The sequence below is a fragment of the Cyphellophora attinorum genome (assembly GCF_001299255.1).
Source record: "Cyphellophora attinorum strain CBS 131958 chromosome Unknown Contig6, whole genome shotgun sequence".
Classification (NCBI taxonomy): domain Eukaryota; kingdom Fungi; phylum Ascomycota; class Eurotiomycetes; order Chaetothyriales; family Cyphellophoraceae; genus Cyphellophora; species Cyphellophora attinorum.
In genome coordinates, this window is record NW_017253234.1 from 405,306 (window position 1) to 429,829 (window position 24,524).

The 24,524-nt window shown below is 53.7% G+C and overlaps 12 protein-coding genes across 12 annotated transcripts; 7 read left to right on the forward strand and 5 right to left on the reverse strand.

Annotated features, from left to right (window-relative positions):
• Positions 1-41: 41 nt before the first annotated feature.
• AB675_1874 (uncharacterized protein) lies at positions 42-1,467 on the reverse strand (the record flags this gene model as incomplete). Its single annotated transcript, XM_018141797.1, has 2 exons — positions 42-596; positions 664-1,467. The coding sequence occupies 2 exons, from the start codon at positions 1,465-1,467 to the stop codon at positions 42-44; spliced, it is 1,359 nt and encodes a 452-aa protein (XP_018002862.1).
• A 2,766-nt stretch (positions 1,468-4,233) lies between these two features.
• Positions 4,234-5,526, forward strand: AB675_1875 (Sphingoid long-chain base transporter RSB1; the record flags this gene model as incomplete). Its single annotated transcript, XM_018141798.1, has 2 exons — positions 4,234-4,492; positions 4,547-5,526. 2 exons carry the CDS (start codon positions 4,234-4,236, stop codon positions 5,524-5,526), a joined length of 1,239 nt encoding a protein of 412 aa, XP_018003061.1.
• Positions 5,527-6,111: 585 nt separating this feature from the next.
• Positions 6,112-8,366, forward strand: AB675_1876 (Elongation of fatty acids protein sre1; the record flags this gene model as incomplete). The annotated part of the gene is made up of 2 exons (XM_018141799.1): positions 6,112-6,915; positions 6,963-8,366. The coding sequence occupies 2 exons, from the start codon at positions 6,112-6,114 to the stop codon at positions 8,364-8,366; spliced, it is 2,208 nt and encodes a 735-aa protein (XP_018002792.1).
• A 397-nt stretch (positions 8,367-8,763) lies between these two features.
• Positions 8,764-9,327, forward strand: AB675_1877 (uncharacterized protein; the record flags this gene model as incomplete). Its single annotated transcript, XM_018141800.1, has 1 exon — positions 8,764-9,327. The coding sequence occupies one exon, from the start codon at positions 8,764-8,766 to the stop codon at positions 9,325-9,327; it is 564 nt and encodes a 187-aa protein (XP_018002727.1).
• A 607-nt stretch (positions 9,328-9,934) lies between these two features.
• AB675_1878 (uncharacterized protein) lies at positions 9,935-10,339 on the forward strand (the record flags this gene model as incomplete). The annotated part of the gene is made up of 1 exon (XM_018141801.1): positions 9,935-10,339. The coding sequence occupies one exon, from the start codon at positions 9,935-9,937 to the stop codon at positions 10,337-10,339; it is 405 nt and encodes a 134-aa protein (XP_018002610.1).
• Positions 10,340-10,518: 179 nt separating this feature from the next.
• Positions 10,519-12,588, reverse strand: AB675_1879 (uncharacterized protein; the record flags this gene model as incomplete). Its single annotated transcript, XM_018141802.1, has 1 exon — positions 10,519-12,588. One exon carries the CDS (start codon positions 12,586-12,588, stop codon positions 10,519-10,521), a length of 2,070 nt encoding a protein of 689 aa, XP_018002796.1.
• A 649-nt stretch (positions 12,589-13,237) lies between these two features.
• AB675_1880 (uncharacterized protein) lies at positions 13,238-14,719 on the reverse strand (the record flags this gene model as incomplete). The annotated part of the gene is made up of 1 exon (XM_018141804.1): positions 13,238-14,719. One exon carries the CDS (start codon positions 14,717-14,719, stop codon positions 13,238-13,240), a length of 1,482 nt encoding a protein of 493 aa, XP_018002665.1.
• A 598-nt stretch (positions 14,720-15,317) lies between these two features.
• AB675_1881 (uncharacterized protein) lies at positions 15,318-15,736 on the forward strand (the record flags this gene model as incomplete). The annotated part of the gene is made up of 2 exons (XM_018141805.1): positions 15,318-15,500; positions 15,557-15,736. The coding sequence occupies 2 exons, from the start codon at positions 15,318-15,320 to the stop codon at positions 15,734-15,736; spliced, it is 363 nt and encodes a 120-aa protein (XP_018003092.1).
• Positions 15,737-17,580: 1,844 nt separating this feature from the next.
• AB675_1882 (Transcription factor SFL1) lies at positions 17,581-19,233 on the forward strand (the record flags this gene model as incomplete). The annotated part of the gene is made up of 1 exon (XM_018141806.1): positions 17,581-19,233. The coding sequence occupies one exon, from the start codon at positions 17,581-17,583 to the stop codon at positions 19,231-19,233; it is 1,653 nt and encodes a 550-aa protein (XP_018002934.1).
• Positions 19,234-19,622: 389 nt separating this feature from the next.
• On the reverse strand, positions 19,623-20,270 carry AB675_1883 (uncharacterized protein; the record flags this gene model as incomplete). Its single annotated transcript, XM_018141807.1, has 1 exon — positions 19,623-20,270. One exon carries the CDS (start codon positions 20,268-20,270, stop codon positions 19,623-19,625), a length of 648 nt encoding a protein of 215 aa, XP_018002831.1.
• Positions 20,271-20,533: 263 nt separating this feature from the next.
• On the forward strand, positions 20,534-22,110 carry AB675_1884 (putative succinyl-CoA ligase [GDP-forming] subunit beta, mitochondrial; the record flags this gene model as incomplete). Its single annotated transcript, XM_018141808.1, has 6 exons — positions 20,534-20,587; positions 20,640-20,720; positions 20,773-20,845; positions 20,895-20,994; positions 21,039-21,924; positions 21,976-22,110. The coding sequence occupies 6 exons, from the start codon at positions 20,534-20,536 to the stop codon at positions 22,108-22,110; spliced, it is 1,329 nt and encodes a 442-aa protein (XP_018002737.1).
• Positions 22,111-23,024: 914 nt separating this feature from the next.
• On the reverse strand, positions 23,025-23,641 carry AB675_1885 (uncharacterized protein; the record flags this gene model as incomplete). The annotated part of the gene is made up of 2 exons (XM_018141809.1): positions 23,025-23,093; positions 23,159-23,641. 2 exons carry the CDS (start codon positions 23,639-23,641, stop codon positions 23,025-23,027), a joined length of 552 nt encoding a protein of 183 aa, XP_018002666.1.
• Between the last annotated feature and the right edge of the window lie 883 nt (positions 23,642-24,524).

Here is a 24,524-nt window from a genome sequence, read left to right on the forward strand (position 1 = left end):
GTCTCCAATCGACTGACTGAGCCTTGTCAATGGCCGAAATTCTATGGCCTCACCTTCAGGTTTCCCTGCTCTTGACCCGCAGCCACGGGCTTCCGCTTGAAAAGCTTGCCCAAGCTGCCTCGTGTCTTCTCCCGCTCGATATTCTCCTGGCCCACACCTGCCGCATTTCCGTAGCCAGCTCCACCAGGAGTACCAGCACCGACTCCTGAATAAGCACCGTGATCATAGTCGTCGGCACCCCAGCTGCCCGGCACGGTCTGGTCGTTCGTGGGAGTGCGTGTAGGACTGGGCGGCCTCACAGGTGCTCCGCCATAGTTGTGTGCTTGGGGTATGGGTGGCGGGTGAGCCGAGGATGTGTATGTGTGGCTGTTGTCGTGATGCTGCGGTATGTGCTGGCTACTGCCATAGAGTGAATCGGTTGGGGGAGTGTCATACTGCTGCCGGTTGCGATGTGGAATACTGGAGACTTCTTCGCGCCCACGCGCGAGGGTTGCATCATTCTTGGACTTGGCGAAAGCGGCCTTCTTGGCGTTCTTGCGTGGGAAGTTCTCGTCGACGGCGCTGTTGAGTGTGCCACGGAGGGTTTCACCGACACCCTGAGATATTTGTGGTTAGTTGGAGTGTTGCAAAGTAGCGAAGAAGGAAAAGGGGATCTGATCTCACATGAAGACCTTTCGCAGCAGCTTTTAGGTCGGCAATTGTTGACTTGTTGTGGCTTTGGGTTTGCGCAGTAGTCGCGAGACTGACGTTGTCATAGTCGCTCCTGCCGGTATGTGATGGATAGCTATAGTTGGCGCCAGTTGGACTAAGGGGAGGTGTGTTGCCTGTCGGCCCCGGTCTTGCCATATAACTGCCCTCTGGTGAAACGTCGGGAGCAGGATTGTAGTGGCTGTGCGTGCCGAACTCCCCAGATTTTCGGTTCGCACTCTTCGGTGGTAGGCTCGGAGACTTGTCCCGAATCCTGTTTTGTGTGTCGCCAGCGGGGTACGTCGAGTGTACTTTGGGTTGTTCTGCTGGAGTGGCAGGCATTTCAGCAATGATGCCTGACTTGTCACTGGTGGGATCGACGGTACCATTTGCATTGGTGGCAGGCTGGGTCTGCGTCATCTTCTGTATGTCTTGGTGGACATCTGGACTCTTTTTGCCGGGTCTACGTGTGGTGGTTGTGGTAGTTGTAGTAGTTGTGGTAACGACGGTAACAACCTCGCCGGTGTCTCGGTCGAAGACCTGACCTGTAGATGGCTTCACTCCCAGATTCCTGTCCTTGTCGATATTTGCGATCTCGCTGTTCTTCTCTGCAGGCACTATCTGCTCATTCGACTGATCCGGTGCTGATACCGCGACATCACTGCTTGCGTATGCAGAATCGGGAGGAAACGAGGCTGGTTTGTCTGGTGACTTCTCCCGCTTACTGCCTCCGAGCAGGCGACTCAGGCGGTTCTTCTTTTGTGGATCCGTAGTTGCCATAATGAAAGAGCAAGGGCACCACTTCAAAAATGTAACTCGAAATTATTGCAGTCGTGAAGAAAGACAGGACACATTTGACTTGCGTCAAGCCGCAAAGTTGACAGTATATCCAGGGTTCTGTCCCAGGAAGAGGGCATGGGAATGATGTCAGTGGTACGCTGCACTGGCGAGAAGGACAGGGGTTGAGCTCCATTTTGGGCAAGCCACTTGCGGAATGAATGCAAAAGAAGCTCGGTGATCGGCTGCTTGCATAGCACCGCCACAGCTCGCACCGCCACATTAGTAGTTCATGGAGTACGACTTTATTGGTGAGACTGGCTTGAACAGTCAAGGCTCGCCCAAGCTGACTCGTCGACTCAACCGGGCACTAGCAACAGTCGCTCTGCTATCAAGACGTTCGAGTCTCCTAGATGATCGTTTCGGCTATTGTCCCCGCTGCTGAGCCGGTCCATCCTCGTGGAGATCAAGCTGGCTTGGTGCTCGAGTGAATTGAGCAAATGGTCGAACGCAGAAATGTTACATTTCATAGCCTTGATCTCTTCTATACACTGCTCTCGGAATATTGTGCCTGGAGAGAACAGGTAGTAGATCGATTGTATGTGAACAAAAGCATCATCTCTGCGGCTCGCCACAAGCCCATGGGCAGCGAGCAGAGCAGAAGCAACCAGAATCGGGACAAGTCTGGGTCGAGATGAACTGATCTCACTTTGTATGGCTTGTAACGCTGTCAGGTATATTTCGTGGCTTCTGTGACATGCTTCAAGATCACCATGTCGCAAGACATGTGCTTCGTAAGCAGCACCGAATGCCGCATTTGCGGCTGCCACAAAGGGGATGGTTTGGTTGAATTGCGGTAGCAACTGGTTGAACAGGAGGCAAAGGTCTGGCGAGAGAAAGCAGTGAGGGTCATCAGCGACCAGACAGACGCCGACTTCGCCCAGCGCCCGTTGCCAAGGCAGAAGATTGGGATCAACGACGGCTTGCTGGACTGCCACCTTCGCTGGTCGACCTGAGACATGCTCGGACTCGACCTGAGGCTTGGGCGCCGAGTTATCACACCGAGTAGCTTCCTGAGACTTTGCAAGTCCAGCATACGCATAACCGGCACAGTGTCGCTTTGATCTTATGCATCGAGCACAAGATGGCTTCGTCTCATCACACTTTATGCGACGTTGCCTTGTGAAACATGCGTTAGCGCATCTTCGGTCGTATGAGATAGAGAAGACCGACCATGCCGGTCTTGCGCAAGGAACAACAGGCAAACTCCTCCGTTTGGGCGATCGTTGCGGAGCCAATCTTGAGCGTCGAGTCGCAGATAGCCAACATGAACGAACATGATGTCGTGTAGTCGCACAATAGCACCTCTCTTGGGCATTGGAGAACTCACTTGCACGTTAAGCAGCCTCGACTACTTTGTCTTATGGCTAGAACGCGGGTGCGCTTCTTCTTGACTTCGCCGGCTGCGTTGGACTGAGGTTTAGCTTTCGCCGGCTTTGCAACGCACATTGTGCTTTAGTTGACCTGCTGGCTTCCCCATGGTGCTATTGGGACCTCAGCTCTGATATACCACCTTGCTAGATATACATCTCAGTACGACACGACGACATCGAGGCTTTCAGGCATCCTAGGGAAAGAGAGCAGCTCATGACGGCTGCAATACAAAAGTCTTGCTGGAATCCGCTGCTCGCATGATACCTATTCGATTGCGTAGGTTTAGCGCCTTGGAAGAGTGCATTCGGCCGCATCGTGACAGCTCTGTCCTCGGATTGCGTACTAAAACCGGGTGGACTCCTCGTTTTCTCGTACGTGTTGCGCCAAGAGTGATCGAGCGTTGTCGAGACCGGTGGCAGGCACGCCGTGTGGCAGGTTCGGACGTACGACCCACAACGCGACTGTCGAAATTGAAGTGGTGCTGCGCCTACAAAGGAAGTCGCATCAGACAATTCAGTATCGAAAGACAGCGACTTTCAGAATTGCTGATGCGAAGTGCTGGTGGCGTCAAGCAAAAGTCTGGGGTCTTTTGAACAGGAATTTCCAAAATTAGGGCCACCGGCGTTAAACTCGGACCTCCAACATTTCTGCCCTATCTCAATACAAGTGATGGAAACCAAAAGTCCTAGTCCGTCCTCTGCAACACTGTCCCGATACACAGCCCCAACGCCATAGGCAACTTCAATCATTAGAGGCAGGCGACAGTGAATAATATGCCAGAAACAACTCCAAGCCGAAAATCGCTTAACGCCTCGAAACTTCGGGCCCCCTGATTGAGGAATGATGAATCCGCAAGTTGCCCTGTTCGAAGGTTAGTGCCGTCTACATTAAGAGGTCATCCAATATGAACTTGTGCATGCGGATCTCGCATGCTTGCCGCGGCCAAGACATAGACCGATAGAGGTGGAACAGCATCGCAGGCAACGCTCAACCGGGCATTACTCGATCGCATGGTGGAGTGCCTTACATGCAGTACACGACGATCTGGTCGGGGCAACGGGGGCTCATCTGTTTCCAATAGATGCTGTTGTCGTTGCAAGCATGGGTTTGACCCTGTCTGTCGCCCTGCGTCGTACGAACGATCTTGACCGCGCCGACTGCCACTAGCTCTGTATCTAGAAATAGACAGGGGCTTCAGACAGCACACACTGTTTATATAGAGGCCCGTCATGGCCAGTATCACTCGACCGACATCAACAAGACCAACATCTCATTCATTTCATACTCCCCCAAGGAGCAGTGACACAACAGCACCTGTCATTCACCATAACCAACATGCCTGAAGAACTTCCCATGTCAGAGGCCGAGTGCCTGGCGGATCCCGTATGCTTCGACACCTACGCTTCAGTCCACTACCTACCCTCCCTCTTCGGAAACTATCTCTTCCTAGGGCTCTTCGCGGCAGTCATTCTGGGCCAGCTGGGCCTCGGGATTCGATTCAAGACCTGGGGTTACCTGGTTGCAATGTGCTTAGGAACGGTTCTTGAGATTGTTGGCTATTATGGGCGGATACAGATGCACAACAAGCCCTTCGGTAAGTTTCTTGAGCAAGCCAGCCGAAGTCATGTGTACTGACAGTTGTGTCCAGACGGAAACAACTTCATCATATACCTCGTTGGCCTGACGATTGGCCCTGCGTTCTATTCAGCCGCCATCTACCTTTCAATATCGCGCATCATGACCATATTCGGCTCATCGCTGTCATGGTTCAAGCCTCGGACTGTCACTATCAGCTTCATTAGCTTTGATCTTATCTCGCTGCTGTTGCAATCAGCCGGCGGTGCTATTGCCTCGATGGCAGACGAAGGCGACAAGAAGCAAAGCGATATGGGCGTCAACATCATGATTGCTGGACTCGTCGCTCAAGTCGTTGCCACAGCGTTGTTCGTCGGGCTTTGTGCGCAGTTGGCACTGGCCATCCGTCGCCATCCGGAGAAGCTCGACTTTAACTACGCTTCATACCGCAAGACGCTGAAGTTCAAGCTCTTCCTATGGGCTGTGGGCATATCAGTCTTCTCAATCCTTGTCCGATGCATTTACAGATGCGCCGAGCTCCTCGGTGGATTTGACAGCGAGTTGGCCAACAACGAGACCCTGTTCATGATACTTGATGGCGCCTTGATGGTCATCACAGCGCTCTTACTCACCATCTTCCATCCAGGCTGGACTCTGGGTGGGTATTGGCACACCGCAACGTTCTCTCTTCGTGGCAGGAAGATTGCTCCTGCTGAGACAGCCAAATTCCTGGGAAGTGAGAACAGCTCTCAGGTCGATTTGCGCAACAGCGCACGATATGAATCTCTGCAAGCCGGCAGGGAGCCGTCTCCGATCCCGCTTCCTACCTACGACCAGGGTGGCCAGTATGAACCTATCGAGGCCAAGGAGCATAGATGGTGGTTGCCGGACTGCTATTGTGGCAGACTACTGTGTGATCTCAAATGCACACGAAGACGGGTCGTCGCGGAGGGCAGGTACTTCAGACATATAGACGGAGTCAATCCAACGAGGACTATGGATACGACACTAGATACGACACTAGATTCGAACCCTCGCGGTCGTGAGGCATAAGGATACAAGAGCCGTGTCGTTGACAAAGAGAATGGTCAGTGTCGCTTGACTTGGCACACTGCTCAACAGAAATAAAATGAAATTTTATGAGCCGAACCTAGGTGTCTTAATTCGCTTGTGCCTAGCAGGTAGCGAACTTCGCATCTCATCAGGCAGAATTTAGGTAAGCCGTCGCCTGAATCGTGACATGTGCAGTGACGCCCGTGCCCCTGGGTTCCCCGCTGCCTCGGTTGCAGAGGTTGGCCACTGACGCGGGAAATTGATCCGGTGACGTAGAGCAGACGTTGATCTTGGTTTTTTTGCTTTCAGTCGTTGCGCAAACGCGATCTTGGTGCCGCAAGCGATACAACGGTACCTTGTTGTCGGTCACTCTTTCCCAACAATTTTTGACAGCTCCTTTCAAAGTCATAGCAAAGGGCAAACATGGTCTTAGCTCTTCGGTTGCTCTAATAGTACTTGTTGGCGACTGCCACAGCTTCTGCCGACTAAGAAGCTGCTCATTCCAGCCACCACACGCGACAGGACGTTACGAACGATCAATACAGGACCGCATTGGAAGCCCGCCCGCCGTGGGTGATCGACAGCATGGACAGCGTTGAGGTCGACCAGGACTTCGGCCTGCAGAAGCTTCTACCGTCTGTGAGACTAACGAAGTTGCCATCATCTCTGCTTAAATTACCTCCTTCACCAGAGCCGCAGACGCTACCACCTCCGCCCAACGATCCTAACTTCGCACACCCTTTCTCGATTCCGACCGACTGGTACAATGCCTTGCTCAGCCCGTACGTCCCGATCACCATCGCCATTGTCTACGCGACCACCGTCACATATCTAAACTCAGTCAATGCTCGCCGGAAGTGGAAGCCATGGGCAATCAGTCGAACTTCAGCATTCAGATTATTCGTTATACTGCACAATGTTATCCTCGCAGTCTACTCCGCATGGACGTTCCTTGGCATGCTCAATGCATTGAGATTGAGTATCCCGAATTGGCAAAATGAGCACGGAGCTTCAGGCGTGGTCGATGCGCTCTGCAAGATTCAAGGGCCACGTGGGATGGGCAGTGCGGCAACATATAATGAGGAAACTAGCGCTTGGACGATGACCAACCGAGCTTTTCATCTCGCAGCTGATGGTCTTGGCCCTGAGAGGACCGACGTCGGTCGCATATGGAACGAAGGGCTTGCATTCTACGGCTGGCTCTTTTATTTGTCCAAATTTTACGAGGTCATTGACACAGCAATCATCCTGGCTAAAGGCAAGAAGAGCAGCTTCCTCCAGACCTATCATCATGCAGGTGCAATGCTCTGTATGTGGGCTGGCATACGCTACATGTCGCCTCCGATCTGGATGTTCGTTTTCGTGAACTCTTTCATTCACGCTCTTATGGTAAGCACCAGAACCATTCAGCTCTACAGCATACTGATCTCCTCTAGTATACCTTCTACCTATGCTCAGCGCTCAAGATCAGTGTTCCGAAACGACTCAAGCGGCTGCTCACCAGCATGCAAATCACCCAGTTCGTGGTTGGTGCAAACTACGCATTTCTCCACCTCTTCGTCAAATACCAGATTCCCGTCAGCGTTCCGTACCTATACCATGTGGCTCCGAAGATCGCCTCAATGGTTGCCTCGGACGCATCAAGTGTAGCTGCGGCGGCGGTCGCATCAGCCACTGCAGATCCCAGGGCTTTCTGGAAGAAGTTCGCTCTTCGCGCAGCAGGATATGAAGGTCTGGCGGAGAACGTCGGTGTTCGTCCGTATGGCGCTGCGGTCGAGAACGGCACCCCCGTGGTCCCTCAGCAGTATCTCCAGCAAGCCGAGCATCGTTACAGAGATGAGCTGCAGTGGGTTCACTGTCTCGACACTAGCGGCCAGGTTTTCGCTATCCTTCTGAACTGTCTCTATCTTGCCCCACTCACATGGTTATTTGCTCGCTTCTTTGTCAAAGCATACCTCACACAGATGGAACGAAGAAGAAGCAGCGCCGCCAGCGACAAGGTCAACATCGGCAAATCGCTCGAGGATGCCACTAAGGGTGCGACTCGGCGCGTGAGTCAAGCACTGATGGAAATGCACAACACAGGTGATTCGAGCGAGAACGAGAGCCCGGTTGTTGAGTCAGATGAGACTATCAACACCTTAAAATCCAAGGCGAGCGCGCTTGCGGAGGATGCTGGCAAGACAGCGAAGGCTGCCCAACGAAAAGCTACTGACATTGCTGCTAGCGTCAAGGAGGATCTGGCTGCCGTCGCACAGAAAGTGGCGGATGCCAAGAAGTCGGCCGAGAAGAATGCGAAGCCTGTCACTGAGGATATCAGCAAGAAAGCCGATGAGGCGAAGAAGTCGGTCGAGAAGAATGCGAAGCCCGTCATCGAGGATATCAGTAAGAAGGCTGGTGAGGCTAAGAAGTCGGTCGAGAAGAATGCGAAGCCCGTCACCGAGGATATCAATAAGAAGGCTGATGAGGCTGCCGCGAAGCTAGATGAGAAAGCATCGAAGGCTCAAAAGCAGGGCCAGGCCAACGACGACGACGCATCGAAAGTGACCGATGAGAAATCATTCGCTGACGCAGTCAAGGATGAAGACGAATCTGGTACAAAGGAGGAAAAGAAGGAGGCTTCGAGTCCCCCAAACGACGATGGCACCGGAGCCGGCGGGGACTCCGGGGGCCAGAACAAGGAAGCAGGGACCGATAAAGATGCTGCGGAAGAGGAGGTCAAGAAGGAAGAAGAAAAGATTCTAGATGAGAGCAAGCCCGTCCGAGAAGATGAGGTCGGCAAGCAGGAGCAATCCAGCAGCCTTCCTCGGCCCAAGAAGCTTCCCAAGAAGAAGGCCTAGGCATTCATTGGAAGGCTCGGTCAACTTTCTCAAATTACATGGCAAGAGAGACAAAGGCCGCCTTGGAGCAAGTCGATAAAAGCAGCACGCACGTGTATTATCAGTACTACAGACAATTAATTGTCAAAAGGACCTCTCTATTTGCTAATCACAAGCGCAATCTTCAACTCCGCGGCAACTTCACTGCATCCTCTGCTCTAGGCGAGGTGGCTGCTGTTAGCCTGTGAACTCGCTGATTCTGGCAGGAACGACTTCGACTTGCAGTCACTCGCTGCGCTCTCTCCCACGTCCATCTGACATCGGACTAAGCCCTCGAACGCCCTGCTCTCTATTCTTCCACAATTCTGCGTCGCACGCCAAAACCTGTTTATCCACCCTCAGGCACCGGCCAGCGATCATGGGACTACGCTCCTTCTCGTGCATATGCCCGCGGGCCCGCGACCCATCCACGAAGACCTCCACGAAGACCTCCAAAGCATCCACACCTCCTATCCACATAACCGATTCAACCCAAAGCACGTCCCCGCCTCAAACAAGAACAATACCGCATTCCACAGCCACAACACCCACTCTCCCGACCCCCAACCCTCCACCCAAACCAACAGACACAGACACCGCCTCCGCCACATCCTCCCACCTCACCCCAATCCAAACCATCGCAGTAGTGCTCAGCTCGATCTTCGGCACGCTCGTCTCGATCCTCATCTGCCGCCGCTGCTGGATCCAGTGGCGGCTGCGCCGGCGGAGGCAGGAGCGGGAGGCTGGTGGGAGTGCGGGCGGGAGTGGGAGGAGCAGTCGGAAGAGTAGTAGAAGGAGTGTTTGGGAGTGGGTTGGTGGTGGTGGAAAGGATGCGGCGAAGGGTATGGCGCCTGGTGATGCAGGTGGTGGTGTTGGTGTTTTGGGAAGTGGATTTCGACATCGGCATGTTGAGAAGGAGGCAGGGAAGGTGAAGCAGGGCTAGGCATGGCGCGCAGAACTTTGAGGTGGTGGTGGAAAGGGCGATCTGGTCAGAAGCAGAGTGTGCATACAGCAACGGAACGACGCAGTCAATGTTGAGAGATGCCGCCGAACAACGACTATGAGAGCGTGTCGTCAAGATCCGGTTGGACGGCTCTGCTGAATGATCAGCATCAAGAAAACTCACAGACAGGACAGATGAAGATATTCTGCGTGAGACATAAAGCAAGTGAGAAGAGAACCAAATGCTCACACACAATAACCCCTTCCCTTGCCTTCTCTTGCTAGGTGATGATCCATCTCCTCCCTTCTTTGCCTTTCGCCTTTCTTGCTCTTCTTCGGATGAGCAGATTCCGACTTCGTCCGGGGGTCAAAAAGGAAGTGTTCTCTGCGCTAAGGCGCCACCAGTCTGCATTATCAGTGAAGCAAGCACTGCACAGAATTGCTCCATACCTTCTGCTGCAGCAACCACTTCCATCCTACGCCACCATCCAGTCCACTGTCTCGTTATTCCCAATTCTCAAGATTGCTGAAGGTCTACCAAGGAGGACTCTGTGAGGATTGGACACATTCGCAAGGCCCAGCGTACCACTACCTCCACAGACCGCATCATGGCCGCCATTGACAACACCACACCAACCACTGCAGACGGCGCCGAGGCGCCTTCAACAACGATCAACAACCTCGCTCCAATCCTCTCCTCCGTCGCCGTAGTCATCACCTCCCTCCTCATCATCATAACCATCTACTGCATCCTCCGGCGCAAGCGACGCGACCCAAGCGGCTTCCACATCCCCATCGAACTCGGCCACCGCGGCATTCCTCGACACGACACGTTTGAGTTGCGCAGTAGCGCGGAGATCAGGGATACGGAGCGGGAGCGCGAGATTGTGGCCAGAGACACTATGCGAAGTGCCAGTCGGGGCAGTCGGAGTAGGTTGGATGAGATGATTCTGGAGGAGCTGGAGGCGGAGGACGCTGCAGCTGGAGGAAGGGCTGCGAGAGCTGGTGGATAGGCTGAACGGTTGGCGAGACTTGGGTTCGGGGAGGCAGGATGGTGTCGCCATATGGACCATTGAAATGTGACGCCGGAGCCCTGTCTCCCACACGTAGGGGTATGGGTTCGCAGTGCGACATGGTTCGTTGTGACCGACAATGGACAGACCATACCAACAGCCAGGGACAGGAATTTTGATCAAGCTTCAAGCCAGACTGTGCTTCCTCCCTTCAGCTCGCCGCCTCGCAAAATCTCAAACATGCTTATTGCATCTGTCTCAATGACTTCGTGAGCAAATTCACCGTCCACGCCGGCGCTCATGTCGGGCTTCGTGCCGCCACCGATTGCTTCTCCGAAATCTTTGGATCCAACCTCTGAATACTGCTCACCGTTGAGGACCGTCTCCGACTGCTCTCCCAGACAGCTTGAACCCCATCTGCCGAGCCCAGCCCTGCATATCGGATGTACTTCACCCTGCTTTCCACTCAAACCCTCGTGCGTCACCATGATCGCACGGCCCACCAGCTGTAGACTTTGCCCTCCATACGCAGGCCGTCTTGCTATTAGTGTGAGGTCCGTGCCTTGGAATTGACAGATAATGTCCCCACGTCTCGTGCCTGGAGGGGCGAAGCCGAGGCGTACAGGCTGCGCGCAAGGTGAACTTTCAATGATGAGGGTTGGTCGCTGCGAGGAGGCAGCTGGCCCGAGTAGCTGCTTGTCTTGGTGGTGGGTCGTCAGCAGAGATGGGGGCAGGTGGAAGCCATTGGCCTGCGGAAGATAGTGGTACAACGTTGACAGAGCCGGATGCACCTCCGCCACGGCGAGGGCGTTGGAGATCAGGTCCTTAGGTATGGCGTTGAGGGATGGTACGGTAGACGTCAAAGAAGCAACGCGGTGCATGCCTGTGACAGACGTCCGAGCCTGGGATGAGAATGAAGGCGTGGGGGAGGAGGGTGCTCTTTGAGGCGTCTGTGGTCGCATGCGTGCTTGCACGGTGTAGCCCACGTATTGGGACCAGTCAAAGTCGTCGAGACGCTGCTGGAGATCGTGAACGGACGTCCAGCTGGTGATTGTGTCAGAGACGGCGTTCATGTACATAGGCTGAAGCTTGAAGCTCGTCTCCAGCATCTTGACCTGCAGGGTGGGCTCATCAAACTGCGAGAGGTACTCGAGAACGTCGAGTTTGCCGATCTGCAACGACTGCTGCAGGAGATATGTTGTCAGCGGAGAGACTGATTGCGTGACGAAAGTGTCTCGCAGGTGGACCAGAACATCGAAGTAAACCTCGAGGATATGCTTGCTGTAGTCTGGCTGTGGACCACTGTAAGTACCAGTATCAGCTAAATCCCCACAGTCACTGGCGATGCCAAGCATTCCGTATACCTTGTCCCGTGGCTCTGAACACTCGGCATCATAGAACTCGTGCAGAAGATCCTGTAATGGACTTGATTTTCCGGACAGCCGTCGCGCCGTGAGCCGTCCCGGTATGGAGCTAAGTATGCGCCGAAGGATGTCCTCAAGATCCGGCTGTGCGCCGGAGCTGGAGCGGCAGTGCTCTCGAATCGCACCGAAGACGCTGGCGTATAAGGACCAATCCAGCTGTGCAGTACCACAGTACATTTCGATTTGTCGAGCCTGCAGGAACTCCTGTACGATCCATGCACGAGTCCAGTAGTTTGACCGACAGCAGAAAGCCATCAGGTTGGACCACCTGGGTGCAGCAATGTCATTGAAGTACATCCTCTCAAAGCCAGCAGCAACTTCTCGCTTTGTCTTTCGCAGGTACTCAGCCATCTCAGATACGAAGTCGATCGCTCGCGCTTCGCGTCGATCATCACTTGGTGCTCCGAGCCAGACGATCGTGCTGGTGGCTTCGTCATAGATCTGCGCCATCAATTGTACGTGGAAGTTCCGCTCGACCAGATTCTGCTGATCTATGCAGAGAGCATCGACCCAGAGCAGGCGTGACTCGCCGCGTTGGCGCAAATGAAGAAGCAGGTTGTACAGGTTGGCATGGACAAAGAACGGCTTGCCATTGATCTGGACAGGGTGAAGATGGGCTGAACTTCCCCAAGTGTAGCTGATCGCAGCATATTTCGGTCTTCTATGCTTTGCGTATTGTGTGATACGCAGGGATATAGGTCCACTTTTGACCGTCGAGCCATGGATCTGTACAAGTCGTATGGAATTGGCGTTCGACTTCAGCCGCTCATGTTGAAATGAGGGAAGTCTTTGCTGCAGTGTTGCTGTTCCGGGACGCTGAGCCATGGCTCGGAGGGACGACAGGATGCAGGCGGAAAAGCAGAAGGAATCGCTTGCGAAGACTGATAGATCTATGCGTTTAGACACGAGACAGGCTCCTAGCGCCGATCAATACTTGACTCTTTTCGTGGCATCGTGGCACGGGTCGTTGTTAGCCATAAGCACGCATCCAGGATCGGTGAAGCCAGGGCATGTGCATCGAACACGATCTCGTGAATGATGAATTGAAGTGAGACTTTGCCATCGACTCAAAAACTGAAGTGAGCATGAAGAGAATTGTCGCTGGCGTGGCTGAAAATAGAAAGTGAACGGAAAAGAACTCCGGGTAGATGGGCTACGGGCATTGCTGGCAGCACTGGCACTCTGCAGTCGGAACGGGCTAACTGGCCGCCACCATACTCATTCAAATAGGACACGTAAACCAGTTGCTACAGTACCTCATCGTGCTGCGGAGAAGAAAACAGTCTCCCTGGTCCAGTCGTACCTTCTCAGCCACCATGAGACATACTAGTTTGTAGGCGTCGAAACGAATATATCCTTGTCATCCGGCCTGGGCCAAGGCTCCTCTGCTCTAGCTTTCATACATACGAAGGGGCAGAGTGCAAAGGTCGTCTTTGACTGCGGAATGACTGTTGACGTCGACTACATGCTCTGGCTAAGTCATCATGGTATCATCACCGTCCTGTTTCTCGATATTTGGTTCCTCAATGCCGCGACTCCGGCCAGCAAGCAATTCTCGTCGCACTTCCGGCCCGATGTCCTTGTGACCACGTACCAGCAGCAGATCCAGTAGCGCTTCTCTTTGATCCTCAGTGATCTCGTTGCGGTAAGTCTGCGCGAAGATCAGTAAGCTCTGATGCCAAAGCACTGGCAGCTTTGACTCGTTGGCTCCTAGTGCATCCTCTTCCTTGCTCCCTCTGAATCGCAGAAAGTGGAAAACCAGAGCATCCACAACCTTGTACGGCAATGCGTACTTCTTCCCTAGCAGAATTCTGATGAAGATGTTTGCGGACCCTGCAGCCTCGCTGCTGATGTTACTTGTCTGCTCTGCACAGATTTCGCAGAGTCTTAGCAAAGCTGCCGCGGAGTGAAGTACAGGGATCTTGTGCTTCGTTAGCACAGAAGAGATGATTTGTGCTTCGCGGAGAGTGCAGCCATTCTGCACTAACGGAAAGAGGAACCCCTTGAAGAAGGCAGCTGGACGATAGAAAGTCGCCATCAGTGCTTCGTACAGGTGATGGTTCAGTTTCCGATTCTCCTGAATGTCTTCCCGAACTCGTTCGAGTAGCACTGTAGAGCAGAAATACTGGCCTGTGGCTTGCGGAGCAGAGATGAAAATCTTTGTTGCGCGGAAGACCGCTTGAGGTGACCATTTCTCTGGTCGTGTTATGTCGAGTAGTTCCGGCCACTGTGGAAGTGTTGGCAGAACCTTGAATGGCTTCGGTAACGGGCCAGATTTGTATCGTGACAGGATCTGACCGACTTTGGCGAACGTATCTGCGACTTTTGCTGGTATTTCCACAGCGCCTTCCGGGATTTCCAGTGGATGTCCTTCGATTCCTGAACCATTCGCTGCTTCCCGAGCTTCCTTCTCCGCGATCTTTTGCAGTATCAGGTCGGCCAGATTTGTGCCTTCTCCTTCCTCCTCTCCAGCGCTCTCATGCCTGACCAAGCCGTCGTTTCCGCTCGTGGATAAGCTGGCCAAAGTAGGCGCGAAGTCCGCCAGTGCTTCATCTTCTCGCAAGAATTTGTTGTAAATGGCCATATCTTTCGGGTCGACATCTTCAGCGACCTCCTCTTCCTCAGGCAACCATTCATCCTCGTCGTCTGCGTGTTCAAGCTGGCCGTCTGCATTCTCATCGTCGCCAAATCGTGAATCGAAACCAAACGCGCCAGGTGATGCGGGCACGGCTCTTGCTTTCTCTCTTTCGCTGGAGTCCTCGTCCGCCAAATCTTGTGCGATCGCAAGAATTTTCTTCGATGATCTGGCGTCTATGTATCCGTCGCCTCCTGTCTTGTCCTCGTCGCCGCGAGACTTGCGTTTTCCAGTTATCGATTTCGTTCGCAAACGTCCACTAGCCGCGGTGATGTCGTCCTCGAGAGGCCCATGCCGCCGTTGAATTGCAGCAGCAGACATTGTGGCAATCAATGATATAAGTCGATGCCGCTCTATGCTGCAACTGAGTATCTGTGCCCCAAGTGAAGATACTGCTCAAAGCCTGCGAAAATCGAGGACGATTTTAAGTCGAATGCGGAACAAAATTATTTTCGGGGCGTGGTGGGGTAGTTTGTCATTGGGGATGCCTAAGTAAGTTGCGCCAAGCGAATCTGCACGTCTTCAAGTTTGCGACGATTAACGAAACCTGACAATTCGGCCTCAATAGCCGACAGGCTCACAAGCTTAAGCGGGATGAACGTAGCGTCACAGAAGGAGCTCTCAAAGGTGGAATTTTGGGAGAAAAGATATACCAACGAGGTTTCTGGGAATGATGAAGAAGACGATTACGAGTGGTTTAAGACTTATCAGAAATTGAAGCCATACTTCACCAAGCACTTGCCGTCGGCCGCAACAGAACCACGCATCCTACATCTCGGATGCGGGACCAGTGTAGGAATGCGTCCTCAGCGACTTCAAGCTGTCCACTGACTCTTGTCAGACCTTAACCTCAGATCTTTATCATGCCGGCTATCGAAATCAAGTGAGCATAGACTTTTCACCCAAAGCAATTGCCATCATGGCAGAGCGAGAGGCCGCCTTGGATCTGGAATGGCAGGTCATGGACGTCCGTGATCTCAAGTTTCCTGACAAGTCCTTCGACATCGCGATTGACAAAGGTACGCTGGACGCAATGCTCCATGGCTCGCTTTGGGATCCGGAAGACGATGTCAAAGAGAACACCAAGGCATACGTTGACGAGGTGAGCCGTGTCCACAAGCACATAGCTTCAGAGAATTGACCATTCGTGTCCGATAGGTTGCGCGCATACTGAGACCTGGTGGTGCCTGGCTGTACGTGACTTACCGGCAGCCTCACTTTCTCAAACCAATGTTGGCTCGCCCGGACATGTGGTCTCTGCATGTAGAGTCCCTCGAAGACGTCCCAGGCTCTTTCGAATATTTTGGATTCGTTATGACCAAGCTCATTACTGCTTGACTTCGTTGCTGGGCATAACCCTGGTTCTGTATGGCGGGCGGTTTTTTCAGAAAGCCCGTAGCATGATCCAGAATTACACCTTTCAGTGAGTACTTACATTCGTGTCGGTTCAGTGATGGCTCAGTGAATACTGCTCTCCGACTCAGTGCAGTGATGGCTCAGTGAATACTTTTTGCGAGTCAGTTGCCTCGATCTTCACTTTGTCGAAGAGGTATAAGTAGCCGGCCTGCCCACGACTTTCCCCCTTCTTCCTTTCCTCATCCGGACCATTGACAATCTGGTCGACGTTGCCATGTCTTGTTAGCACCCGTTGCTACCTGGTGGGACGACTGACTACAGTGCGAGTGTATGTTGTTCGAGTGTATCCTCCAGCCAGAAATGAGACAACATCGAGGAGCTTCGTCTACCAAGCGACGCAGCGCCATGGTCATCTCCATAGAAGTCATTAGTGATAGCGGCCATTGCTCCATCCCAGATGTAGCTGCATGAACCAGCAGCATCATGAAACAGACGTGCTGGAAAGCTTCACCACCGCAATCTCCTTCATGCAAGAGACTGCACATTCAAATTGCTCTGGGCGAGACGTTGGTTTAGAGCTCGGGTTGTCCTTCTGCTCCCCTATGATTTACCCTAGCCTGGCATTGCCTCCAGGGGCGAGTGGGGGAAGGCAATTAAAACAATCTCACGAATGACAATGGCCATGTTCTCAACGCGATTGGAACTGGCCTCGGTCTCACCAAATTGGATGCTGCACGCTCCAGGTTGTTCGCGGTCAGGTTCGCAATGAGAATCTCCTGTATTGATTGAATGCTGTGGGAGCAGATAAGAAGAGTTGCTGTTGATGTTCTTTTGACGGCGTTGAACGGTCATGGAAGGAGCTATGCCGAATGCCACATGCTCTTGCTGCACGTCACGGCTACGCCGAGACCCCCTGCTTCGAAACACTAAAGAATGAAGCCATGGTGCCACAAAGTGTGCCGACATCATAGGCCTTGTCTGGCCGTTGCGATATGAGGTCCGTCTGATGTTACAAGATCAGCAATACTGTAGATTCTGCTGTCGTCCATTGCCGCAGACGATCCCCCATCCTGCGCTCTCGTTAAGGTATCAGCCGAGGCTTCAAGGGGGATTAGGCATACGGTTATTGAAAGAAGCAAGGTACCTACAGTATCAACGAGATTGTTCTCCCAGGAAACCCCCGGAGTACTCCGTACGCCGCAACAACCTGGCTCGTGCTTCAGCTGCAGTTCCCTAGCGCGGATCGAGACCTTGGGCGGGCTATAGCTTGAGGATCTCCATCCCTTAATATCCTTCTAGAAGACGATCAACGTGTTGGGACTCTGGTAGTCTGCAATATACTATTCGACTTCGTCGATGGGTCTACAGAGGTAGACGCATGACCTCGTCGGCCGCTGTCCTCGAGCATTGTCATTCCCTCGAGGGCTTCCCCGCTTATCTCTAGCTGAGTGGCCGCACTTCTGATCTGGTCTTCGGGTACGCTCAGATCAGCGAGATCGGGGGAACCTTCAAGTCTCTACTCATCCTCACGCAAGCCTGGAAACCCTCCGCACCCTGTCTTAGCCGAGCCGACCTTTGAGCAAAGATTGCAACCTCAGCTTCGAACGTTACTTTGTACTTTTCATCTGGAGATTGAAAGTACCTGCCACTGGCCTGTCGAGCCCACTACACACGCCCTTGCCTGCCCACGAAGACCGACAGCCTTACCGTCGTTATAGTCCGCACAACACGTCCAAGTCAGAACCAGTGATTACTATTGTGATGCCACCACAGTCATCTCGACGCAGCCACCAAGTACAAAGGATAAGACGCGGGACGATCACACCATGAGCACACTGTTCCAGCCTGCTCCGCGCAGCCCGTTCGGCCCCTCGCTGGACACGGCGACGAGGCGACGGAGCATGGCTGTCATACCACAAGAGCCTCCCTCGCCGAAGTCTGGCAATGGCCCTGACATCGATATGTCACTGAGCTCGCCGCCTCCATCAGCCATGGGTCCTCCAGCCCAGAACTCCCCCGAAGACGAGCACCTAAAGGCCATGGCCAACGGCAACCGAGACCAAAACCATACACCAACACCCAACAGCAACGCCGCCGCAGTGGGTGCGGCGCAGGGCCCAAAAGTCGTCCAAACAGCATTCATACACAAACTATACAGCATGCTAGAAGATCGCACAATCTCACACCTCATCTCCTGGTCGAACAACAACGACAGCTTTGTCATGTCACCATCTAACGAATTCTCAAAAGTCCTAGCTCAGTATTTCAAACACACCAACGTCTCCTCCTTTGTCCGCCAACTTAACATGTATGGCTTCCATAAAGTCAGCGATGTCTTCCACACGGGCTCGCCCGAGGCCGCGCTCTGGGAGTTCAAGCACGGGAACGGCAACTTCAAGAAGGGCGACCTGATGGGGCTAAGAGAGATAAAAAGGCGTGCCTCACGGCATACCCTGATCCATCGCGATTCGTTCCCCGCGCCTCCCAAGCCTCCCGGGGCGGTCGCGTCTCAGCCTGGGACGCCGGCTGAGGTGATGCCGGATACCGATCAAAGGGTCGCGCATTTGGAGTTCTTGTTCAATGATGTGCATGCTCGCTTATCGCGGACGGAGGAGAGTCACGCGTTGCTCAATTCGCGGTGCCAGGCTCTCACCGATAGCCTGAGTAGATGCCATCAGTGGATGCAGACTTTTGGTGGGGCGCTGCAGAACTTGGCGCCTCAGGAAAGTGCTATGGCGAGCGAGATCTCAAACATGCAGAAGGAGATTGGGCGGCAGCTGGAATACGTCCGTGCACTTGAGCAGCCAGCGGAGCCGATGATGAACGGAGGAGGCAGATCGCTATATTCGAATATTCCTCTAGAGCCCCCGATCTCGCCGAGAGGCTACAATTATCCCGACAGCCGTCGATCATCTGTACAGATCGAGCCGCAGCATGTTGGCTTGACGGCAGCCAGGCCGCCAGTGCCTCCTATTCCAGCACATTTTGCAACATCACCACGAAGGTTTGGATCGATCAGTGGTGGGAGTCAACCCTCGCCTGGGTTCAGCCGGCCGCCTCTGCCGCCACAGCAACCACATCCCCTCTCTTCGGTCGCGACGCCGGATGTACCACCCAGTCTTGCTCGAAGGCATACCTCTGCCGACATCCGGGAACACGGCTGGCCTCTTCCTCCTCCGCCCGAGGCCAACAACCATGCACCTCCGCAGCCACCGCAATGGCAACCGCCATCGCCACCTCAGCCTCCAATTCCAGGCGACCAACACATCCGCGACCAGTTGGCATCCTACTCGATCAACGGACCACGGCGACCAGACCGTCAGCGTCGCCGCCAATTCATCACCTATCGCTGGACCAGATGGCGGTGCGCCACCGTCGTCTGGCCTCGGCGTAGATGGTGTGGCCTGGAACAGCAGGTTCCCGAAGTCGACATTCGAGCTGCATTCGGCACCCGCGACTCGACGGAGCAGCATGGCTAGTAACGTGCATTCGCTGCTGAACCCGGCTGAGACTGCCGAGCGGATGATGAAGATTCGTACAATGATGATCGGAAGCGGAAACGTATGCAGTGAGGGCGACATCAGAAGGATGGTGAACCCAAAAAAGCCTTTAACGAATTTCCTTCTTATGATTGGTGTGGAGGGGTTCGGAAGCTGGGACCAGAGCAGCTTGGGCTTGGGCCTGGGTGGTATGGTCGATGGCTTGTCGGACGTGTGCGGTCGCATTGTCGTTGGATGGAGGGTCAGGTCGAGCCACAGCTGGCTCGGGAAGAGATGGTCCGCTGGCGGAAGGATCTTGTGTATAGGAAGTGCGCAGCCGATGCGATAGCGAAGAGCGCTCAAAATTTGTATCCAGCTTGCGTTGGTCTTCATCCCGCAGATTCTTGCTTCTGTTTCTGCTTCTTCTTGCTTTTCTTGTTGGCACGATTTGCTAGGAGCTGATCAAGGTAGCTCGTGCCTCGCTTCTTGGAGACTGGCTGTGGGCTCGATGTTCCCGTCTGCTGAGCCGTGCCCGAGTTGTCAGCGTCACTGGTCACCAAGTCAGGTACACTGCTGTCGACGCCGACGCCTTTACTCTTGCTCTTGCTCTTGCCAAGTTTGCCTCGCCCTTCTTCTTCGTCATCGCTGTCCTGCTTCGTGGCGGGTCGAGATCGAGGTTTCGGTGCAGCCGAGTGACCTCCGCCTTGTATCATAGATCCGGTCGCACTGAGTGATCCTGCTGGAGGGATGACACGGTCACCTAGTATTTGTTTGCGAAGGCGCTGAGTCGCGGCTGTCTCCTGGCGGCTCAGCATCTCGTTGCCGTAGTCGTCGTCGCCTGTGGGGAGTACTGCGCCTATACCTGAGACTTCAGAACTTTTGGGCTGCGCATGTTTGACCAGGTGTTGGTCGTCGTTGGAACTTTCGCTGTCGGAGGCGCCTTCCACACCACTGGACCTGAGGGTTTTGCTGAAGGTCTCGTACTGCGCATACTGTAGCGCGAGTTGGTTGCGGACTACATCGTCGTCATTCGACATTGCGTGTGTTGCCAACATGCAAGTTCGTCTGTACGAATAATAAATAAATTCGAGATGCGCCGATGACATGTGCCTCTGCACTTCGCGGGCTCCACCACCGATTCCAAGCTTTCCCTCTCCTCTCACAGCGCTCGTGTCGGCAAGCTACGCCTAAGTTTCCGCGGGCAACTCTACAGAAGCACCGATAGCACCCGTGTAACTGGTCCTTTCTGCTACGAGCACCTCGATATCCCAGACTGCACCACATCGCAACTGGGTGCAAGATGTTCAAACTCGGTCGTAGCGCCTATGGCGCCGCCGTGCGGGCTGCTGTCAGGGTATGCATGCAGCAGCAGTCGTGGAAAGGTCTATGGCTAACAACGGAAGCAGGACACCTCGATGCGGAGCTCTATGTCGCAGCGACGAAACCTCAGCATACACGAATATTTGTCGATGAACCTGTTGACCTCGGTATGATAAACAATGAGGGTGTGTGTACATAGAGAGAAACTGACGGGAGCAGTATGGCATCGGCGTACCCAAAGGAGAGGTCGCGAAGAATGGTGAAGAGGCTGAGAGCATTGCAAAGAAACTGGGTAGGGCACATCTGAAGAGTGATCCGAGACGATAGCTAACGACGCCCAGGCGGCGAGGATATGGTCATCAAGGCACAAGTGCTGGCTGGTGGCCGCGGCAAAGGCTCGTTCGACAACGGCTTAAAGGGTGGTGTCCGGGTGATCTACTCGTACGCAGACACTCAGCGGCATCGACTGAAGCTAACATACACAGTCCCACCGAGGCCAAGATGTTCGCGAACCAGATGATCGGCCACAAGCTCATCACCAAACAGACCGGAGCCCGCGGCCGCATCTGCAACTCAGTTTACATCTGTGAACGCAAATTCGCCCGACGAGAGTTCTACCTGGCTATCCTGATGGACCGAGCCACCCAAGCACCCGTCATCGTCGCGTCCTCGCAAGGAGGCATGGACATCGAGACCGTCGCGAAAGAGACACCCGAAGCCATCATCACCACATCCGTCGACATCCACACCGGCGTAACCGACGATATGGCCCGCAACATCGCCTCACAACTCGGCTTCAGCGAGCAGTGTATCGAGGATGCCAAGAGCACCATCCAGAAGCTCTACCAGGTCTTCATGGACAAGGACGCTACCCAGATCGAGATCAATCCACTCAGCGAGACCAGCGACCACCAGGTTCTCTGTATGGATGCTAAGCTTGGCTTTGACGACAATGCCGACTTTAGACAAAAGGAGGTGTTCGGCTGGCGGGACACCAGCCAGGAAGATGCCGATGAGGTCAAGGCTGCTGAGCACGGCCTGAATTTCATCAAGCTGGATGGCGATATCGGATGCCTCGTCAATGGTGCTGGGCTGGCCATGGCTACGATGGACATCATCAAGCTGAACGGAGGCTCGCCTGCCAACTTCCTCGACGTTGGTGGTGGTGCTACGCAGGAGGCTATCAAGTCTGCCTTTACACTGATCACGAGCGATCCTAAGGTTACGGCGATCTTTGTCAACATCTTCGGTGGTATCGTTCGGTGCGATGATATCGCGCAGGGTCTCATCAATGTCGTGCAGCAGATGAACTTGAAACTGCCGATTGTGTGCAGGTTGCAGGGGACGAATATGGAGAAGGCGGCTGAGCTGGTAAGTAGCATTTTCGGGTTCTATCTGCCAGGGAGTGCTAACACGTGTCAGGTCAACAACTCTGGTCTGAAGATCTTCTCAATTACCGACTTGCAGGAAGCGGCGGAGAAAGCAGTTGACTTTTCGAAGATCGTCAAGATGGCGAGGGATATTGAGGTTGGTGTTGAGTTCAATCTTGGTATCTAGTGAATGAGTCAAGTTTCAAGAGTTCTTTGACAAGAGCAAGCAGTGACCTTCCGGGAAGCGCGTTGTGTGGTATGTACAGCATGGAAGAGCACATTTCACATTGACCGCACTACAATTGTTTAGTCCATGTTGCTTGTGACTTCCTTCCTACTGAATCTTGCATGCTGTCAAGCCAGCATCGAAGATAGCAAAAAAGAATGGTTAACAAACAGCACCTGGACTCGAACCAGGATCTCCGAAGCTCGAGCTCATGCTTGATCAGAGACACAAGCTGTGCGACCTGTTGCAGAGCTGGAGAGTCAGAATCGGCGTACTGGACCTATTTGTACTACGCTGTTAAAAGGTCGTGGGCAGTGTCCCGAAATTGGGACGGATTGATGGTTGAAAAATCGGGACAACCATACTATATCCTTCTTACCACGAGCTGGCACGCAGGTCCTCGCCTCGAAGCAGACATACAATACCGCCACGAAGGGATCGTGTCGATGGGCGGTAGCTTGCGGACGGGTACAGGTATAGACGGGCTGTGGGAGCTTTGGCTAAGTCGCTTGATGACGTGGAAGATCCTATGGCTGCAAGTGAAGCAGAAGAGTTGCGGGTGAGTGATGCAGCACGGTGTGGCTAGGCTTTGCGTGTGTGTAGATCAAAGTCAGGAGGTGTTGGGCTGAAAGCATGGAGTGAGCTTTTCATGAGCGTTTATGTAGGTCGGCGACATGGACCAGTCTGACGATCGTCATGATACCATTGATGGTTACCCTTCCTATCCGCTGGTCACATACTTCCTGACCGGGGTCGGCCTGCTGCCATTGTGCAAGTTTCGTTCGCATTTGCTGCGTATTCTGGTTGGGCTGGATCCGTCACAGTTCTTCCTTCACATCATGCTTCGGTTTCTCTGTAGCCGGATCCGCTGATTGTCAATCATCTCCGATCTTAGTGAAGTCCCACTGCTGATCTTCGCCAGTGGCGATACCGGGGAGTAGCATCTATTCAGTAAAGAGTCAGCTGTCTGTAGGCCTTGGGTTGATGTATTCAGGAAGAAGCCACTTACGTGCCACATATCAATCACAACATAGTTCCCAAAGTCCAGCGATCTCTGCAACACCCCCACCGCCAACACATAATTCAACCAAGCATACTTCGTCCCCATATCCACCTCAAACGTCCCCCTCAACAAAGTCCTTCCATCAGGCTGAGTTGGACCATATGTCTGAATGTAAATGTCCACACCATCATCGGTCCTGAGATTGTACCTAGTATCCGGAAAGAAGACTTTGTTGTCATCGGTGACGCCCCAATCGGCACCAAGGTTGGACACTGTTCCGCGTAGACGTGGACCAGAGAAGGTGCCGCCCGTGATGGGGATCACTACGCGCGAGCCCCGACCTTGTGGGCCGATCTGCCAGCGTGAGCCGAGGGTGGCATTTACTGTGTAGAGGAACTCCCAGGAGGGCTGGCCGTTGGCTTGAGCTGTGGTAGAGGTGAGAAGGGTTGAGAGGATGGCGATTGGGGGGAGGAGGGCCGTCAGCCTCATCACGAAGTTGCTGTGAGCTTGGTACCGCTTCTGAGTTGTAGCAAAAGCTCGAAGGAATCAGAGGTAGGGGATCTTCGAGCACAGGTTGGAGGGAAGTGTCCCTATAAACAAGCTACGAAGGCATTTTGTATCTTCCAGAGAGGCCTCGGAGCCATCGTCAGAGGCAGGGTTCGGACCATCGTCGTGGAGTTCGGCTCATAGCCGCGTTCATCTACCGGCGATTGCGGGGCCCGCATCGTGCATTCTAAACCATCCCAAGATACAACGAGAAGACAGAAAGCCATGGTCATCGATGCGAGCAGATTTGAGCGAACAATGTGTTGACCATCGTGCAATATTGGAGGTCAGAGTCCTGCTGTCAGGAGGTTGCCGCCGCTGCTCCAACTAGGTATACAAAAATCTTGGCATTCATATCACATCATGTTTGCTACTATTCTCAGTTTGCATATGCTGTCACCACTTGAAAAAAAGAAGATGACTAGCTATGAGCGTTCAAGACATGCTCTGTTGTCATGCAATGGACCAGGACTGATCTGTTCCAAGCAAGCTGCCATACTAACCATTGCTTGGCGTCCCTCAGATGAGGACCCCTCGTCCTTGATTCGAGCTTTGCATGGCTTCCCACCGTTGGAATGCCTGCAAAGTGAGCAGGGGGCCTCTCAGAAGGGTTCTCAAGGTGCTGAAGCCAGAGAGAAGTTCTTGGCATGGGCTCGGACACCAAAATGCTCATCCCCCTTCCGATGGGGCCCCCTCGATTTCCTCCCGATTTACTTCAACTCTGCGGCTTTCCACGGCCACATCGACCTCAAAAGAACAAAAACATGAGTGGATACTGTGGGCTGATGCATTTATTAGTGATTGTTGCGATATTCTCTTCCTTGTG